Source organism: Mastigoproctus giganteus, chromosome 8 (assembly GCF_048544385.1).
Source record: "Mastigoproctus giganteus isolate SK-2022 chromosome 8, ASM4854438v1, whole genome shotgun sequence".
NCBI lineage: Eukaryota > Metazoa > Arthropoda > Arachnida > Uropygi > Thelyphonidae > Mastigoproctus > Mastigoproctus giganteus.
This window is the reverse complement of record NC_143582.1, coordinates 75,335,530-75,356,151: the sequence shown is the minus strand read 5'-3', so window position 1 is coordinate 75,356,151 and position 20,622 is coordinate 75,335,530. Positions and strand designations below refer to the sequence as shown.

At 37.5% G+C, this 20,622-nt stretch overlaps 1 protein-coding gene across 1 annotated transcript in view; it reads left to right on the top strand.

Annotated features, from left to right (window-relative positions):
• The window catches only part of LOC150081645 (uncharacterized), a 981,095-nt gene that overhangs the window by 554,966 nt on the left and 405,507 nt on the right, over nt 1-20,622 (top strand). Inside the window, exon 30 of the mRNA XM_090380575.1 lies at nt 11,490-11,701. Coding sequence (XP_090236701.1) covers nt 11,490-11,701 — 212 coding nt within the window. The remainder of the gene's footprint in view (nt 1-11,489; nt 11,702-20,622) is intronic.

Below are 20,622 nucleotides of genomic sequence, written 5' to 3'. Positions count from 1 at the left end.
TTTTGAATATTAATACAAATATTCAATTTTAAAGTAGTTTTAAATGGATGATTTTAGATTGCACTAAAATTGAAATAATTACTAATTTTTAATCAAAAAAGCAGGCCACGTACAGGCAAATTCTTTTCTTTTCTTCAATTTGAGTAGTACTTGGTGGGGGGAGGGAGACTACTAGTACAGAAAATTAATTATCTCATAAACTGTATACAGCATTCAGGAATATGGAATGTGCAGTTTGTTTGCTACATCTTTAAAAACATTTATTTTCTCTAAGGAAATACTGCTTCCATTTCTTTATTTCCATATTTACAATGCTGGATCCTTCAACAGTATTTTAAACAATTAGTTTCGTTAATCATTCATTTGTCCCTGCACTAGCCATTCACTCTTTTTATTTGTAAAAGAATAAGAGAAATTTACCTCAATATGATAAGTTGAACATAAAAGTGTTCTACTCAATATGTAGAACATTTTGTATGATACTCTCCAGAAATTAAAACAAAAACAATTAAAAAAATCAAAAATCTTACATTACAGTAAGAAATAATTAGCAATAATTAAAAATCAATTACTGTATTTCTTACTGTAATGTAAGATTTTCGATTTTTTTTTTTTTTAATTGTTTTCATTTTAATTTCTGGAGAGTATCATATTGAGGTAGGTAAACTTCTCTTATTCTATTAGAAAAAATTTATATCAACGTATAACGTATTGAGTATTATAGCTCTGGTTCAGTATTATAGGTTATACTTGAAGAGAAAGGAAGTGAATGAAATAGTCAATAAGAGATTAAAAATGAATTTGATAGTAATCAAATTCATTTTTATGAATTTGATTACTATCAAATTCATTTTTAAAAAATTCATTTTCAAATTCATTTTATAAAATGAATTTGATAGTAATCAAATTCATTTTTAATCTCTTATTGACTATTTCATTCACTTCCTTTCTCTTCAAGTATACCCTATCGATACACACAATTATGGGGGATTTTTTGAATACCTTGTTGCAAAATTACAATAGATTAAGATACTCACCCAAGGTTATCACATTTCTTTTATAAAGTGTTGCCTTCAAAACAACATCGTTTTGAAGCTTGCCAGTGTTAATTTAAATCATAAAATTTCGGGCATTAAGCAACTAGCACTTGCCACATCGCGTAATATAGTTAAGCTTGCCTTAAGATCTTGGTAGGTGCCTCTATAGCCAGATGGGCAGGAGCAGCAGTGTGTAGCACACACTTCTTGATTAGACCGGGGTTCGAGCCCATGCCCAATAAATACAGAGAGAATGACCACCGCATATCCCCAGAGGAATATGGCCTTAGTTGCTAATGCTCCTAAAAACCAAATAACAAACAAACAACAACAAACAAACAGATCTCGGTGTTCTGATAAACAAAAATACCTTTCTCAAGTTACAGAACATCGCGACAAATTAAAAAATTATCTGCATCCTAAAGATTGATCTGTATTACCAAACCTCCGTAGATTTGTGACTTGAAGCACAGGCCGCAGAAATAAAAAATAGACACGTTAACAAATGGAATATATTATCAGGAGGGTCAAGACACGTTCATACGAGTTCTAACATATTGTTGTGAGCTTGCGACCAAATGCATACAAGGTGTGTGACAACCCTCCCCCACCACATACACACAATGGTCTACTGTAGAATACTTCAGCTAGTTTGCGAACACCCCCTCACCCAACTTTCAATGAGCTAACATATCAACAGGTTACAAATCTTTCCTCATATGTGCTATCGCAGGAACAGATTTCACTTTTATCCAAAGGATTAAATTACAGTTTACCACCTAAAAAACAGTGCATAATTGATATTGAATTTGAACTTCGTAATGTTCCACAAAGAGATTTATTTATTCACAAGTTAACCAGGTGGTGAATAACATAAAAGAAATGTGACTTCCTAAATTGAATACACATGACAGTTCAACTTTACATGTACTTTGGGAAAATAAAGACATTATTATACAGAGGGCAGATAAAGGAGATACAGTTGTAATACATTAGCATTAGTAGAGGCATTTCATGCAAGAAAGCAAGCTTATGCAGCATCAGCCAAAAAAAAAAAATACTAAATAAATAAATAAAGTAAAATAAATAAATAAAAAATAACCACTTCCACTTCACCCCTCTGTACATTCGAAATACCTGTCCAGCTGAGCCTTAAAATTATTTAGGCTATCAACTTCCACGACAAGGGATGGAAGTCTGTTCCACCTACCAACCACCCGCTGGCTAAAGGCAAATTTCCGCACATCTATCCTACATCTGTCTTTCCTCAGTTTGAATTTATGCCCTCTCAGGTGATTATTCTGAGCAAGAGGAAGAATCCCATCAGCATTGAGCATGCTCAAACCATTCAAGGCTTTGTATACCTCTATCAGATCACCTCGCTGGTGCCTAGTCTCCAGACACTGTAATTCGCAAAACTTAAGCCTTTCTTCGTAAGAGCACCACTTTGTTTCATTCACTAATCTTGTTGCCCTTCTCTGTACTTGTTCCAGCAGCTCTACATCCTTCTTGAAATGAGGCCTCCAGGCCTCTATACAGTACTCTAGGTGTGGCCTGACCATTGCCTTATACAAGGGAATAATCACCTCCTTATCCCTGCTAGAAAAAATTCCTATATATATATCATTGACAATACACGATGAGCTACCCTTGCAGCCCGTCTGCACTGCTCAGAGAATTTCATATCTGCCTGCACAACCACCCCCAGGTCCCTTTCATTCTCTACCACTGTCAGTGTAGTACCACAGAGTTGATACGTTGCTCTGGGGTTGCTGTTTCCCATATGTAGTACTTTACATTTGTCAATGTTAAACTTCATTTGCCACCTCTCAGCCCATCTCCTCAACCTTTCCAGATCCTGTTGCAGCAGCATAGTGCAGTAGTGTCCTTGACAACCCTGCCAACCTTCGTATCGTCTGCAAACTTGGACATTAAGCTTGATATACCATTATCAATATTATTTATAAATACAGAAAACAATAAAGGACCCAATACTGAATCCTGAGGGACTCCACTAATAACATTAGTCCACAATGAGCAGTGTTCATTGATTACCACTCTCTGTCTTCTCCCCCTCAACCACCCCTTTATCCATAGCAGCAGTTCGCCTCCAATGCCACACTGCTCCAATTTGTGCAGCAGTCTTCCATGTGCAACAGTATCAAAAGCCTTCCTAAGATCCAACTATATAATATCAAAGTTATTCCCTGCATCCAGTTCTTTTGTGACTGCATCATAGTATTGATCAAGTTGGTCAGGCAAGACTTCCCCTTAACAAAACCATGCTGTGTCCGAGCTATAACTGAAGTCTTGTCTAGATGATCCTGCAGTGCTTCTTTAACCAGTGCCTCTATTAATTTTCCGGGAACAGAAGTTAAAACTCACAGGTCTATAATTACTTGTGTCAGCCTTCGATCCTCCCTTGTGAATTGGGGTCACATTTGCACATCTCCAGTCCATGGGTACCTCCCCGAGTCCAAGGAAGCTCTCATAATTATGGCTAAGGGTTTGCTTACTTCCTTTGCTGCCTCCTTTAATATAACTGGATAGATCCCATCCACCCCAGGTGCCTTTCTTGTGTTTATCTTCAACAATTTCTTCTCCACTTTACTCTCAGTTATTACAAGATTCTCTAGCTTACTGCTAGAGTTGAATACACCTCTGGCATTCCCCTCGTTGAATAACTCCTCATGTGGGAATGTCGATGCAAAATATTCATTTAGTTTGTTAGCTACCTGAGCAGGGTCATCAACAGTTGACCCATCGATATCAAGTGGACCAATCTGATTCATCCCCTTCCTTCTAGAGTTTACATAAGTAAAGAACTGTTTGCTGTTTTTCTTCGCATCCCTTGCCAAGGATCTTTCGTAATCTGCCTTCGCCTGCCTAACCTCCTTTGTAACTTGGTTACAGATCAACTTGTATCTATCATAGGCTTTTGTGTCACGTGTTAATTTGTATGTATCCCATGCATTTTTCTTCTCTGCCATATGCCTCATTAGTTCATCTGACATCCATTTAGGCCTAAACCTTGAACAATATTTCTTAGTTGGTATGTAAAGCCTAGTAGCTTGCAAGATAAGTTCTTTGAATGCTTCCCATTTTGCATTTGCAGTTGGTAACATCATCAGTTGATCCCACTGTATTGAATTTAAATACTGTCTCAGTCCATCGTAGTCGCCTTTACGAAAGCAATACCCCTTCCCTTTATCCCTAATGGTAGTTACCTCTTTGAGTAACTCCCACTTCAGAACACTGTGATCACCGCCACCTAGTGGTTCATTTATCTGCGGATTCTTAATGCATGAAGAATCACTACTGATAATCAAATCAAGAGTATTACTCCCTCTAGTTGCCTCCCGAACATGCTGATGTAGAAAACAATCATCCCATAAATCCACAAAAGCCTTGCTAGTGTGTGAGTGACCAGCTCCCAAATTCCAGTCAATATCTGGGAAATTAAAATCCCCCATTATACGACTCTCTGATTTACTGGCCCACTCTATTTCCCTGTACAGTTCTTATTATACTCATCAGAGTCATTAGGCCTATAGCACACTCCTACTCTCAATTTTGATCTCCCAATGCTTATATCACACCAAACTGACTCGACACTGCACTGTCCAGCGATGTCGACTGGCTTCACTTCCTTGGATTTTATGTGTTTCCTAACTAATAGCATAACCCCTCCTCCCTTCCTATCCTGTCTGTCCTTTCTGTAGACATTGTACTCCCCAAATTCCAGTTCTGCATTCCTTATATCTGTGTGACACCACGTCTCTGAAATCCCAACGATATCTGCCTTTGATGTTTTGAGCAATACCTCAAATTCATCAAATTTATTTTCTAAACTCCTAGCATTGGTGTCCACGCAAGTATACATGCACCTGCTCTTCCTCTTAGCCACCCTAACACAACCCATGTGTTCACTTGTACCCCCATGATTCCCAGCAGTCTCTGAAATATCCTGCATCTTATTTTCCAGGTTGCTGCTCATTTCAATAGAAGCAGTGCAGGAATCACTTTCTCCTCTGCCAGTGGCTACTGTTAATCTATTAGTCCTTGTATCCCCCCAATCTAGCAGTTTTCCGACCCACCTGACACTGCCTCGATAGCATCAGCAAACATTCTTGCACCCTTTCTATTTAAGTGTATCCCATCCCTGTAGAAGCAGTCTCTCCTGTTAACAAGTACAGACCAGGCTGAAAAACGTGATAAACATGATTATATTAATAAGTTGGATTCAGTTGTTTCAGATACCTCCACTTATCTTGTAGACACTACACTATTTACCAATTTGGTCAATCAATACAATGTTAACCATGTATCGAAAACATGGCATTACTATGGCTCAGTTAAAGGAATTGAAGGCCAAAACATACAATATTCCTGCACTTTTCGGTCAGATAAAATTACATAAGACCAGCTTTCCTATTCGGCCTGTTGTTTCCTACATAAACTCTGCATTTTCATCCTTGGCCACACATGTATATAGCATTATAAAACCCTTTAGACATGTGATACAATTTGGGATTAAGAATTACGATACACTATTTAAAAACCTTAACGACGGTAGACTTGGCGGTAATGATAATGTATTCTCATTAGATGGTACCTCATTATATACGAATGTAAACGTTGAATACACATTAGATATTCTTTAGGATATGTTAAATAATAACTGAATACGGATTAATTATACAAAGCTTCCTATTAAGAAAATTTTTTCACTTAATTAAACTGTTAGGTGAAGCCAACTATATCACCTTTTGAGACAAAGTATACAAACAAAAAATTTTTGGTTTGCCAATGGGATTAAACCTGACCGGCCTGATATCGGAGATCTGTCTCTCAACGATTGAACATATACATTTTACGCCTTTCTACCCTGTATCACATTCTATGGGAGATATTTCGACAATGTTCTAGTCATTACCGATAGTAGCTCTATCCAAGACATTTTACATTTGTTTAATAATATTCATTCTAGACTCATATTTACATTGGAGAGGGAGAATACGGATATTAAGTCATTAAATTTTCTAAATTTCATGCTTCTGCATTATAATAGCTATCGCCCGTTCACCTATAAAAGATCAATTATCTTTAGTCAATTTCTCAATGCTTATCAATATTCAATGACGGAATCTGCATTGGGCTCAGAAATACAAATATTAACCAGCAGATTCTTGCTACAATAGACAGAATTAGGGTACAAGCTAAGGATAGAATACAAAAAAATACATCAATCAACAATAGTAATATCAAAAAATACTTTATTTCTGTCCCATATGTTGAACAGTGGCGCACAAACAACTTAAAAGATTCTTTAAAGATACCGAATTTAAAATTGTAGCCAGGCCAATATGGAAATTACACACTACTGAACAATCGCTCGGTCCTTTCCTCATTTGTAACACAAATAAATGACCTAGTATACAACATTTCTTGTGGTTATTGTGACTCGTCTTATCAAGGTTCTACATGGTTTCCTCTGAATTTTCGTGTTAATCAACACGCTGCCTCAGTTCATGCTTCTCGTTCAGCAGCGTCAGAATTGGCCTTTCATGCCGTTAATGAAAAACATACTTTTTTATTTAACGAGGCCAAAATATTAGTGTCCAACGTAATTATACGAGACTATGAATTGCAGAAACCATCAAAATTGAATTACATGAGAATCCTGTTAATGTTCGCCGGCCATATCTAATCTCAGGCTCATGGTCCTTTACTCGTATGCACAAAGACAAATAATCCCTATAGGATTCATCATGGCATGAACCCAAGGCTGAAAGGGTACCACAAGGATGCTGGTCAATGTCGATTCAGATGCTTCTCACAGTTGTTGCAAATCGGATGGTCATTGATCTCTACAACTCATCCACACAGGAATTGTAGAGATCTACAACTCATTCAAAGTTGCAGAGGTTTTCAACTCATCATAGGAGCTCAATTAGATTAAGATCTGGTGACTGGGGCAGTTACCACAGTAGCTGAAATCACTCTGAATTTTCTGGTACCAGTTCTGCCTTTGTGACATGCCACATTATCTTGGAAGAACCAGTTCACAGATAGATGCACTGCAGCCATGAAGGGATGCACATGGAAACAATTTTCAGATAACCTCTGTCATCCAAATGTTGCTCCAGTGGTATTGTGGGTGGACCCATTGGGCACTATGAAAACACTTCACATAGTTACACTGTCACTAGCACCAACCTGATTTGTCGACACGAGGCAAGGTGGGTCCATGGAACTCATGCTGTTTTTTTCAATATCTGCAAATGAGTTTTATCATTCCAGCAATAGTTTTCCAATTCTCCACTGTTCAGTGTTGATGTTCTTGAGTCTAATTGTATGTTGTTTTTTTGCTGACAGGAGTAGACTTCCTAACAACACAGCCAACACTCGTGTTCCTTTTCTCACACACAACCCTTCCAATTACATAATCAAGGTGAGAAGTCATTTAGACACCTTGCTTCGGTCTCTTCTCCAGTGGAGCCTTTCTCATGTGGCCATTCTTGGCCTTGTATTGTTAAATGCCAAAATGGGATTATCTGTGATATTTCTATTCTTCTTTTTCTAGATTGGTTTACTGTTTTAAATATTCTGATTTCAGTGTTTGCTCAGATTGTGTTAGTGAAATTATTCTTATAGGGATGAAATCCTTTATTCTACACTTCACCTTAAAATCTCAGTCTCTATCTAAACCTTGATTTCCAATAAATATGCTACTGCTGTCAAGATAATAACGTTGCCTATTGCAAGTGGCTTACATCCAAATCTCCATGTTCTTCTGCCTACCCCATAGCTCAACAATTGTTAAGCAGTTATTTATCAGTCCAAATGATTTTGAATAAGTTAAAGAGTAGAAGTCTAATCAAGAGGAAGAATTCAAAGGCATAAACACCTCAGCGAGATCTGCAGTTGCATAGTTTCCAGATGCTGAAATTTGCAGAACTGAAGCCTTTCTTGGTAAGATTACCCCTTTGTTTCCCCTCAACAATCTTTTCTGCCCTCACTGTACTCATTCCAGCAGCTCTACATCCTTCCTAAAACGAGACCTCCAGACCTGTATGCAGTACTCAAGATGTGGCTTGGCCATTGCTCCATACAATGGGATTTCTTGGTAAGAACTTAAGCCTTACCAAGAAAGGCTTAGGTTCTGCAAATTGCAGTGTCTGGAGACTAGGCATCTACGAGGTGATCTGATTGAGGTGTATAAGGCCTTGAATGGTTTGAGCAGGCTCAGTGCTGATGGAATTTTTCCTCTTGCTCAGATCACTAACCTGAGGGGGCATAAACTCAAATTGAGGAAAGACAGTTGTAGAATACATGTGTGGAAATTTAGCCAGCAGGTAGTTGATTGCTGGAATGAATTTCTATCTGCTGTTGTGGAAGTTGATGACTTAAAAAATTCAAGGAAGAACTGTATAAACTTTTGGAGCAAATGGATGGGTGAAATGGGAAGGGTTTTTTTTTTTTGGCTGATGCTGCATAAGCTTGCTTTTTTGAATCATAGGCCTCTACTAATGCTAATTATCCTTGAATTCCTCTATATCATTGGCAAAAACCATATAATCTCTCCTGACAGTTTGACTGCATTGCTCAGAGAACATCATATCTGACTGAACAATTACCCTTATGTTTTTTTATTTTCCACTACCCTGAGTGTAGTACCACACAGTTGGTACGTTACTTTGGGGTTACTGCTACCCATATGCATTACTTTGCATTTGTCAATGTTAAACTTCAATTGCCTTTTCTCAACCCATCTGCCTAACTTTTCTACATCCTGTTTCAAAATCATACTGCCATTCTTGTTATTAACCACCCTGCCAACCTTTCTATTATCTGCAAACTTCAACATTAAGCCTGATTTACCTTCATCAGTATCATTGATAAATATAGAAAAACAACAATGGGCCCAACACCGAATCCTGAGGGACTTCACTAATAATATTAGTCCATGAAAAGCAGTGTCCATTGATTGTCACTCTCTGTCTTCTCCCACTCAACCATCCCTTTATCTTTTGCAGCAACTTGGCCTTAATGCTACCCCACACCAATTTTTTCAGCAGTATTTTATGTTGGACAGTATCAACAGATTTCCTGAAATCCAAGTATATGATATCAAAATTATATTTTGCATCCAGTTTCTTTGTGACCATATCACAGTATCCAATGAAATTAGTCAAATAAGATTTCCCATTAACAAACTCAAGCTGTGTCTGAAGTATAATTGCAGCCGCCATGTCTGGACTGTCCTGCATTATTTCTTTTAACAGTAATGCCATTATTTTCCCTGGCACAGAAGTTGAACTAACATGTCTGTAATTACTCTTAGCGTTAGCATTACCATTAGAATTAGTACAGGCATATGATGCAAGAAAGCATGCTTACATAGCATCAGCCAAAAAAAAAAAAAAAAAAAAACCCTCCTGTTTTCCAGAAGTTTGTCTAGTTCAGCCTTGAATTTATTTAAGCTGTCAACTTGCACAATGACAGATGAAAGTTTGTTCCAGCAATCAACCACCTGTTGGCTAAAGGCAAATTTCTACACATCTGTTCTACATCTGTCATTCCTCAATTTGAATTTATGCCCTCTCAGGTGTGGAATCTGATCAAGAGGAAGAATTGCATCACCATTGAGCTTGCTCAAAGCTTCAAGGCCTTATGCACCTCAATCAGATTACCTCGAAGGTGCCTAGTCTCCAAACAAGCTGCAATTTGCAGAACCTAAGACTTTCTTAGTAACAGCAACCCTTTGTCTACTCACTAATCTCGTTACCCTTTTTTCTATACTTCAGTTGCCACTTCTCATCCTATCTGCCCAAAATTTCTAGATCCTGTTGCAGTAGCACACTGCCATTACTGTTATTAACAACTCTGCCAACCTTTTTATCATCTGCAAACTTCAACATTAAGCCTGATATAACTTCATCAATATCATTGGTGAATACAAAATAACAGTCGGCCCAACACCAAACACCACTAATAACATTAATCCACAAAGAGTAGCGTCTATTGATTACCACTCTGTCTTCTCCCACTCCACCACCCTTTTATCCATTATAGCAACTTACCCTTAATACCATAGTGCTCCAATTTGTACAGTAGTCTTCCATGCGTAACAGTGTCAAACGCTTTCCTGAAATCCACGTATATGATATCAAAATTATATTAGATAACCACATCATAATATCTGGCCTACGGTCTCACACCTATAGTCTCATTCCCAGGGTTTTCTTGCTTGTTTGCAAATTTCCACACCCTTCTGTCACCCTTTGGTTCCTCTTTGTGAATTTGGGGGTATATTTGCAAATCTTCAGTCCACGGGGCCTCCCCTGAATCCAAGGATGATCTCATCATTATGGCTAAGGGTTTACTTCATTCCTTTGCTGCCTCTGTTAATATAATTGGACAGGGCTGCAGAAAAGGAATGAATTCAACTGTGATTAATGATAATATTATAGTTATATAATTAAATGAATATGTACAAAAAAATAAATTTTCCAAATTAATGCTATTAATTGAAGTCAACTCATGCAAATCAGTGTAACATTAATATAAAAAATAAACCTGATTTGAAAAGAAAAATCATATACTCTATGAATACAAATAAGAGAACATGAAGGAATTTGAAGAAATGCTCTATTTATAAGAGAAAATTATAGCCTATAGAAAGCAGGTGATTTACAATCGACAACTGGATCCTAACTCAGTAACAAGAATGCCAGTGACTTAGGTATTGAACTGTGATGCTGGATTATTATTCCCTTGTAGCTTTTATTTAAATCTGTGTTCCATTGGATGTTATTCCTTGAAGGCACTGTCTATTGCAAGTCTTTGAACCTTTATTTTACATGTGTGGTTTTCATATAACCTACTGATATACCAAGTTACCAAGCTAGGTATCTGCTATCTTGCAATTGGTTTTGGAAGTTATTATCACCTGTGCATTACTTGGGTTTTTAAGTCTTTTTAATCTAATCTAATCGAGAAAGACCTAAAATACATTCATTTTAGGTCTTTCATGTTCTTCCCAATGTATTTATATGGTAGTCACTTTTTTTTTTTATTCAGGTTAGCCTCTAATTATACTGATTTGTTTAGGTTGCCTTTAATTAATTTTAATAATTTAATATATTTATTTTAAATATTTTATTTTCTCAACTCATGTTTCCATAAGGAACCTAGGAACATTGCCAAATTATTAAAAAGGATAGTGTGGTGAAGTAAGGTTTTAAATGAATGCACACTAATGAAATTTCTGTAAATGATTTTTAGCACATTAAATTCTCCTTAATGTGGTTTACTACTGTTATTTCTTTTTAACAAAAATTCTCAAGATATACTGTGGCAGGTCCTCAAAATACATTTACTTGTGAGATTATTTAAAATTTCAAATGAAGTGGATAATAAAGTTTAATCATTATTTTGAATTTTCAGATACTAACCAGGCTGCATATGATGTAATGGCAACAGTTGAATATAAAACAAGTGGTGCTGTCTCTCCAGGCTGCCTTGGACAATATATCAGCCATGTTGGAACGTTTTACAATTCTTTAAATCACTTGTTATCAGAGCGATGTTCTGCTATTAATGTTAAAATGGATATTACTTTTCACAATACCAGTATACGGGCAAGATCAGAAAATGAGGTAAGATATCTGTACTTCTATCTAAGCTTACAGGATATCCTTTTAATTAAATTTAATAGAGCTATATGCTGTGCACCCTCTCTCTCTCTCTCTCTCTCTCTCTCTCTCTCTCTCTCTCTCTCTCTCTCTCTCTCTCTCTTTCTCTCTCTCTCTCTGTGTGTGGGTGTGGGTGTGTGTGGTTCTTCCTTGAATTTATTCACGGAACAATAAACTACCCACTAGCTGAAGACAAATTTTCACACATCTATCCTGCAACCATCCTTCCTCAGTTTGAATTTATGACCATCATGTGCATAGTCTGACAAAGAGAAAGGATTCCATCAATATTCAGCCTACTTGATCCATTCAGAGTCTTAAAACACTTTTTAATCAGATCTCCCTGCAGGTGCCTAGTCTCCAGATACTGCAATTTGCAGAACTTAAGCCTTTCCTGCTAAGAGCACCCTTTTGTTCCTCTCGCTAATCTCATGGCTTTTCTCTGCACCTGTTCTAATAGATCCACATCCTTCCTGAAACGAGGCTTCCAAATCTATATACACAATTTGGCCTGACCATTGCCTTATACAATAGAATAATCATCTCCTTATCCCTGCTGTCAAAATTCCTGTATATCATTAACAAAACCCCATTTGCTGTCCTGGAAACCTATCTGCACTGCTCAGAGAACTCCATATCAGACTGCACAGTTACCCTGAGATCTCTTTCATTCTCGATTTCTTATCCATATTAATTACCACAATAATGTGGTAATTAATGTGGATTAATATATGATGCCACACAATCTGGGATTACTGCTCCCCAAATGAAGTAGCATGCATTTATTGACATTCCAATGGCCACTTTCTCAGCCCCTCTACATAATTTGTCTACATCTTGTTGCAGTAGCATACTCTGATTACTATAATTAATCCCTCTACCAGCCATCTTTCTTGTTATCATCTGCAAAATTAGACATTAAGCCTGATATGCCTTCAGCAATATCATTAAATAGCAATGAAGCCCAGCACTGGACTCTGGGAGACTCTGCTAATAACATTTGTCCAGGAATAGCAGAGCCCACTGATATCAACTCTACCTCCCACTCAACCATTCCTTTATCCATAACAGTAACTTACCCTTGTACAAGTTGGAGCAGCCGACCGGGCTAGCCGAGTGGGTAAAGTACCTGCCCGGCAACCCAAAGGTCGCGGGTTCGATTCCCGTCTCGGGCTTGGATCCAAGTACTGCAAAAACCTTGGGAGGTGCAATATGGCCACAGAAGCCGATGCGCCAACAACTACCAAATCAAAAAAAAAAAAAAAAAAAAGTTGGAGCAGTGTGGCAACAATGTTCCAACTTGTAAAGCAGTCTTTTATGTGGAAGTTTATCTAAAGCTTTTCTGAAATCGATGTGTATGATGTCAAAATATTCTTTTGCATCCAGCTCCTTTATCACTATGTCATAGTATCAAGTAAGATCGGTCAGAGAAAAACCATCCCTTAAATTAAATCCATGCTGTGACTTCAATAGCATCAGCATTAGTAGATGCATGTGATGCAAGAAAACACATTTATATAGCATCAGCCAAAAAAAAAAAAAAAGAAAAAAAGTTCCCGTTTCACCCATACATTCACTCCAAATGCTTGTCTAGTTTTGCCTTTAACTTATTTAAGTTGCTGACCTCTACTACAACAGATGGAAGTTTGTTCAGCTGCTATCAACTGTTCCCTGACTAATGGCGAATTTCTGACTTCTGTTCTACAATCGTCTTTCCTCAATTTGAATTTATGCTCCCTCAGGTGAGTAATCTGAGCAAGGAAAAGAATCCCATTAGCAATGAGCTTGCTCAATCCATTCAAGACCTTATACACCTCAATTAGATCACCGCGCAGGTACCTAGTCTTCAGAAGCTGCAATTTGCAGAACTTAAGCCTTTCTTGGTAACACCAACCCTTTGTTCCGGTCTCCAATCTCGTTGCCCTTCTCTGTACTTATTCCAGCAGCTCCGCATCTTTCCTAAAATGAGGCCCCCAGGCCTATATACAGTACTCAAGGTGTGACCTGACCATTGCCTTATACAAGGGGACGATCCCCCTTATCTCTGCTAGAAAAATTCCTGTATATCATTGACAAGACACCATTAGCTATTCTTGCAGCATTTTTGCCCTTCTCAGAAAACTTCATATCTGACTGCACACTTATCCCCAGGTTATTTTCATTCTCTACGACCCTGCGTGTAGTACCACCCAGTTGATACGTTAATCTCGGAATTCTGCTACCCATATGCAGTACTTTAAATTTGTCAATATTAAATTTAAGTTGCCACCTCTCAGCCCATCTGCCCAACTTTTCCAGATCCTGTTGCAGTAGTGTACTATCATTTCTGTCATTAACAACCTTGCAAACCTTTGTATCGTCTGCAAAATTAGACATTAGCCCTGATATACTTTCATCAATATCATTGATAAATACCGAAAACAACAATGTGCCCAATACCGAACCCTGGGTGACTCCACAAATAACATTAGTCCATGAAGAGTGGTGTCCATTGATAACCACTCTCTGACTTCTCCCACTCAACCATCCTTTTATCCATTGTAGCAACTTGCTTTTAATGCCATACTGCTCCAATTTGTACAGTAGTCTTCCATGTGCCACAGTATCAAAAGCTTTCCTAAAATCCGAGTATATAATATAAAAATTATTCTTTGCATCCAGTGCATAATATCCAATCAAATTTCTCAGATAAGACTTCCCCTTAACAAACCCATGCTGTCTGAACTATAACTGCCATCTTGTGCAGACGATCCTGCATTGCTTCTTTAAGCAGTGACTCTATTATTTTCCCTAGAACAGAAGTTAGACTAACAGGTCTGTAATTATATCATGTCACCCTTTGGTGCCTCCGTAGCCAGGTGGGAAGGAACAGCAGTGCATAGCACATGCTTCTTGATTAGACTCGGGATTCTAGCCCGTCACCACCAAATACAGAGGATGCGAAAAGATTAGGAAAGACCACCGCATTTCCCGGAGCAATATAGCCTTTGTTGTTAATGCTCCTAAAAACCAAATAACAAACAAACATGTCACCCTTTGATCCCCTTTTGTGAATTGGGGACAAATTTGCACATCTCCAGTCCATGGGGACCTCCCCTGGATCCAAGGAAGCTTTCATACTTATGGCTAAGGGTTTGCTGCCTCCTTTAATATATAATTGGATAGATCCCATCCTCCCCTTACTTATGTGGAACTTCAACTGTTTTTCCTCCTCTTTGCTCTCAGTTATTACAAAATCACTTAGCTCCCTGTTAGAGTTTGATAAACTTCTGGCATTACTCTCCTTGAATAACTCCTCATGTGTGAATGTAGATGCAAAATACTCATTCAATTTATCAGGTACCTGAGCATGACCATCAATAGTCACACCATCAATGTTAAGTGGACCAATCTGATTCATCCCTTTCCTTCTAGAGTTTACATAAGTAAAGAACTATTTGCTGTTTTTCTTCATATCCTTTGCCAAAGATTTCCCGTAATCTGCCATTACCTGCCTAACCTCTTTTGTGACATGATTATGGACTAGGTTATATCTGCCATAGACTTCTGTGTCACCTGATAATTTATATGCATTCCATGCCTTTTTCTTCTATGCCTTGAGTCTTATTAGTTCATCTGACATCCATTTAGGCCTAAACCTTGAATTGTTTTTCTTAGTTGGTACGAAAAACCTAGTACCCTCTAAGATTAATCCCTGAAGGCTTCCCATTTAGAATTCACTATTGGTAACATCATAAGTTGATCCCACTATATAGAATTTTAAAACTCTCCGAGACCACTTTAACTCCCACATCAGTATACTGTGATCACTGCCACCTAGTGATTCCTTTATCTGCAGATTCTTAACACATGAAGAATCACTGCTGATAATCAGATCAAGGGTATTATTCTTTCTGGTTGCCTCTCGAACATGTTGGTGTAGAAAACTGTCATCCAATAAATCCACAAAAGTCTTGCTAGTGTGTGAGTGACCAACCCACAAGTTCCATTCAACATATGGAAAGTTAAAATCCCCCATTATTATAAGACATCCTGATTTACTGGCTCACTCTATTTCTCTGCACAATTGCTCATTATACTTATTATTTCATTAGGCCTATATCACACACCTACTCTCATTTTACCTTTCCCAGTGCTTACGTCATACCACACTACTCAACATTGCATTGTCCACTAATGTGTAAATGAATGTACTTCCTTAGATTTTATGTTTCTTAACTAACAGCATAATCCCTCCTCCCTTCCTGTTCTATCTATCCTTTCTGTACACAGAAAGGATAGACAGGACATTCCAGCAATATCCGCTTTTGATGTTTTGACCAGCAGTTCAAATTTATCAAATTTATTTACTATACTTCTAGCATTGGTGTACATGAAAGTATAAATATACCTATTCATACACTTAGTTACCCTAACACAACCCATGTATTTACTTGTTCCATGATGACTCTGAGCAGCCCATGAAATCCCCAGTACTTCGCTTTCCAGGCTGCTGCTCATTCCAATAGAAGTAGTGCAAGAATCACTTTTACTTCTGCCTGTGGCTATGTTCTATTAGTGAATCCCCCCCAAGCTAGCAATTTTCCAACACACCTAACACTGCCTTGATAGCATCAGCAAATATTTTTGCACCCTTTCTATTTAAGAGTATCCCTAACACTGCCTTGATAGCATCAGCAAATATTCTTGCACCCTTTCTATTTAAGAGTGTCCCATCATTGTAGAAACAATCCCTCCTGTAAATATGCACAGGCCATGCTGAGAAAAATTCTATCTCATGAGCCTTGCACAATCTCTCTCCAAGGCCAAATTGATTGACAAGGCTCTCGTCAAATACTCCCTCCTATCATGTCTGGGCAGAATTGCAGACCCTCAAATTTAACCCTAACTCGTGACTTTTTTTTCAACATTAACCTGTACTTGTTAAGTAAGTCGGCAGATCTCCTTAATGTCAGTTGTGCCACTGTGTATAACAATATCATCCTTTGTGCTCTTAAAAGATGGTATCTGCCCTACAACATCATCAACTCTTGCCCATGGCAGACATACCCTGGTCCTATTCCACCTATCCTTTTTTGCACAATATATTTCCCATTTCCCTGACAATCTACTTGTGTCACCCTTTTAGTATTAGTATCAATAGTGACAAATAATTCAAGAAAGCAAGCTTATACAGCATTAGCCAAAAAAAAAAAAATAAATAAATATATATATATATATATAAAAATGTGTATTTTGTAATATAAGTGTAGAGTCTGAAAAGATGGAAAAGAGAATCACACAGAGTGCCTGAACTAAAAGAGGTTTAAAGGAAAGTAGAAAAAGAAAGTAAAGTAGTAGTAATGAAAAAGCGAAAGAATTTTAAAAACCTAGTGCAATAATGAAATGGGACTATGGAAGAAAACAATATATGAACAATTACAAATTACCAAGTAAAAGAAAAAATGATACACGGCCAGGCATTTCATCAGGGGACTACTCCTGACCATGTATCAGGCACTGCATTTCCAAACTTGTCTATAGTACAAGAAAAGGGAAAAAGCAAATATGTGGCCCCTATCTTAATACTATCAGACAAGGTAGTCCCAACGCAGTGTAAAAAATTAAGTAATAAAGTAAAAGAAAGTAAAATAATACAAACATACAAAGGTGTGTACCATGCGGTGATATGCAGTGTAAAAAATTAAGTTAATAAAGTTAAATATATAATACAAATATACAAAGGTGTGTACCACACAGTAAGGGGAAAAAACAGTAATTTGATTAAAAAAGTGTAGCCAAGCAAATGGTATAAGGAAGGGTAAAAATTCTAGGATGAGGAAGGGGAGAAAAAGTAGTTAAAAGAGGGAAAAAGTAGCGATTATTATACCCTCATATTACACAAATAGTTTTACGAACAGGAAAAAGACAGAAAAAGAAAGTGAAAAGATAAAAAGTGTAGAAAAAGTCAATAAAATTACTGAACTTACTGGGTGTGTAAGGCCCAACCTTAAAGAAAGGGTTCTGGTATTTGTACGCATTAGTAAAAATAGGTGTTAATACCATAGGCTTGTAGAGAAGAAAGGCAAACCGATACCAAAACCAAAAGTAAAATCAGAAGAAAGCTTTACCTGAAGTCATTAAGCCAAGTGGAGGAGAGACGCACACAACCTAGATGCAAAAGGGAAACAACCGGTCACTGTGTTATATAGCTGTAAAAATGCAAATAGGGATGACCTCTATCGTCGAAACTGCACACAAAAAAAAATAATAATAAAAAATTGTACTATGGGAAAGATGGTATAAAGGCCTAAATACATATAACGGCAGACGTAAGGCTGAAAGAATAAATTTTTGCGAAGGAACATGTATAATTCAGATCTGCAGGAGATGACTCTCCAGGGAAATTTAGGAGATGAATATCCAGTGAAATTTTAGATGATCAGAGAACAGGGTCTAATTAATCATGGCTCAAACTTCCAAATTAACTTACAGCTGTAGCTAGAGGTATGCATTTATTGGCTCCATTAAAGGTTGATTGAAGGTTGAGTGAATCCATTGAAGAGAGTAACAGTGCATCCAGCAAGGAAAATAAAAACTGAAAATTCAGGGAATCAAGAAGAGCCCAATAGCTACTCAACGGCAAAATTAGTAACCCCAAAGGTGATGGATTTTAGATCAATTGATAAAATTTCACAACATAAAAGGCCAGGTTAAATGAAGCAGGGTTTTGTTAAGAAAAAAAAACCATTCACAAAAATGGCTGCCAGATGAACAATAGATCTGAGACAGGTGTCAGAGTAACAAAGTGACAAACCAAATGGTTTTTTAGGAGAAGAAACTTTGCTTGAATACAAATACAGTAAAGTCCGCAAATCCGGATGCCAGAAATCCGGACCACCCAAGAATCCGGACTTTTCAAAAACTCACAAACTTTTTAAATTTAGCGGACTTTTGTGTGTGCGTGTGTGTGCGCGCGCGCGCATGTGTGTGTGTGCGTGCATGCGTGAGTGCCACAGATGTCCAGTGACAACAAGTGAGCTCGTGGTCGGCATTTTGAAACGAGCAATCAAACTGTGGCAATGCTATAATTTTTGTCCTACTCTTTCCATTTACCATATATAGCTGTGCCATTTGGTTTTTTTTAGAAGCACTAGCAACTAAGGCCATGTTGCTCCGGGAATAATGCGGTGGTGATTCCCTGACCTTTCTGCATCCTCCGTATTTGTTGGTCACGGGCTCGAACTCTGGTCTAATCAAGAAGCGTGTGCTACGCACTGCTGCTCCTGCCCACCTGGCTACAGATGCACCCCATATATAGCATACGTATTTACAAGCCCATAATAATGGCTCCTAAAATAGATAAACTTCATGGTGTGAAGAGAAAGAACACATTGAAATTGAGCGACAAACTCTAAATAATTAAGAAACTAGAAAGTGGTGTGAGCGATGCTGTTCTAATGTAAACATACAACATTGTAAAGCCTACAATTTACGACATAAAAAAGGCAAAGAATAAAATTCTAAATTCACAGCCTCATCTGAGCCTTACAATAAAATTGCTGAGAGAAAAAGTTTACATCAGCTAAAATTAGAGAATCTCAATAAAGTGTTGTATGAATGATTTTTGTTAAAATGATCAGAAGGTATGGCAATTTCTGGGCCCATGCTTATTGCCAAAGCAGGGTCTTTTAAGGAGCAAATGAACATTGAACCAGAGTGCACATTTAGTAATGGCTTAGGAATTTCAAGACTCGTCATGGTATTAGGCAGTTAGATATTGCTAGAGAAAGACAGTCGGCTGATACACAAGCAGCAAAAGAATATAGTGCAACATTTGAAAAAATTGTAACTGACTACGTATGTCCTTATAGCCAAAGAAATTTATAATGCTAATGAAACAGCGGTTTACTGGAAGTGTTTACCCACAAAAACTTTGGCTGGAAACCAAGAATGAAATGCAACAGGGTTTAAGGTTAATAAAGAAAGAGTAACCGTTCTTATGTGTGCTAATGCTTCAGGTCAGCATAAAATTAAGCTTTTGGTGATTGGCAAATTTCCTTGCCCACGGCCCTTTAAAGGAATTGTGCACTTACCTGTGACCTATAAAGCCCAAAAGAATGCTTGGATTGACAAAGATATATTTCGCATTTGGTTTGCTTGTGATTTTGTTCTATCAGTTTGTCAGAACTTGAGAAAATTCAGGAAGCCTACAAATACAAAGTGCCTGCTACTTCTTGACAAGTGTAGGGTCCACCCACATGAATCAAAATTAGTGTCTGATTGCAGGAATATTTTTGCATGTTACTTTCCACCAAACATAACACCATTAATTCAACCCATGGATCAAGGAATTATTAAGAACTTTAAATGTCACTATAAAAATGATGCATAAGAATGTCGACCCTTCAGAATTTTAACGCAGTTTTACAATCAATGATGCAGCATTTTCATTCGTGACTGTATGGAATGCAGTCAAACCTGTAACTCTTTTAAGAGTGTGACGAAAGTTATGACTGAATGTGATATTTGCAGATCTACAATCTGATGGAAATGAAGATTTTGAAGGAATTCACATAAAGCTGAAGGCATCTGAAGTGAAAGAACTGATGGAAACTGTTAAATTATGTACAGAAGAGAACCCCCTATGTAAAATTAATGCTGATGACATAGAAGAGTGGATACGCATTGAAGATGATGTTGAAGTTGCTGCGACTTTCACTGATAAAGAAATTATTCAAAGCATTATAACTCCTGATAAGATAGAAGAGAATTATTCGGAAGAATCTGGTGAAGAAAATGATAAAGTTGAAGAAGAAAAGATATCTTGGGCTACTGCAGAAAAGTCCATTGAAACGGTTATAAAATTTATGGAACAGAACCATAGCTTCAAGACGTCATGCATG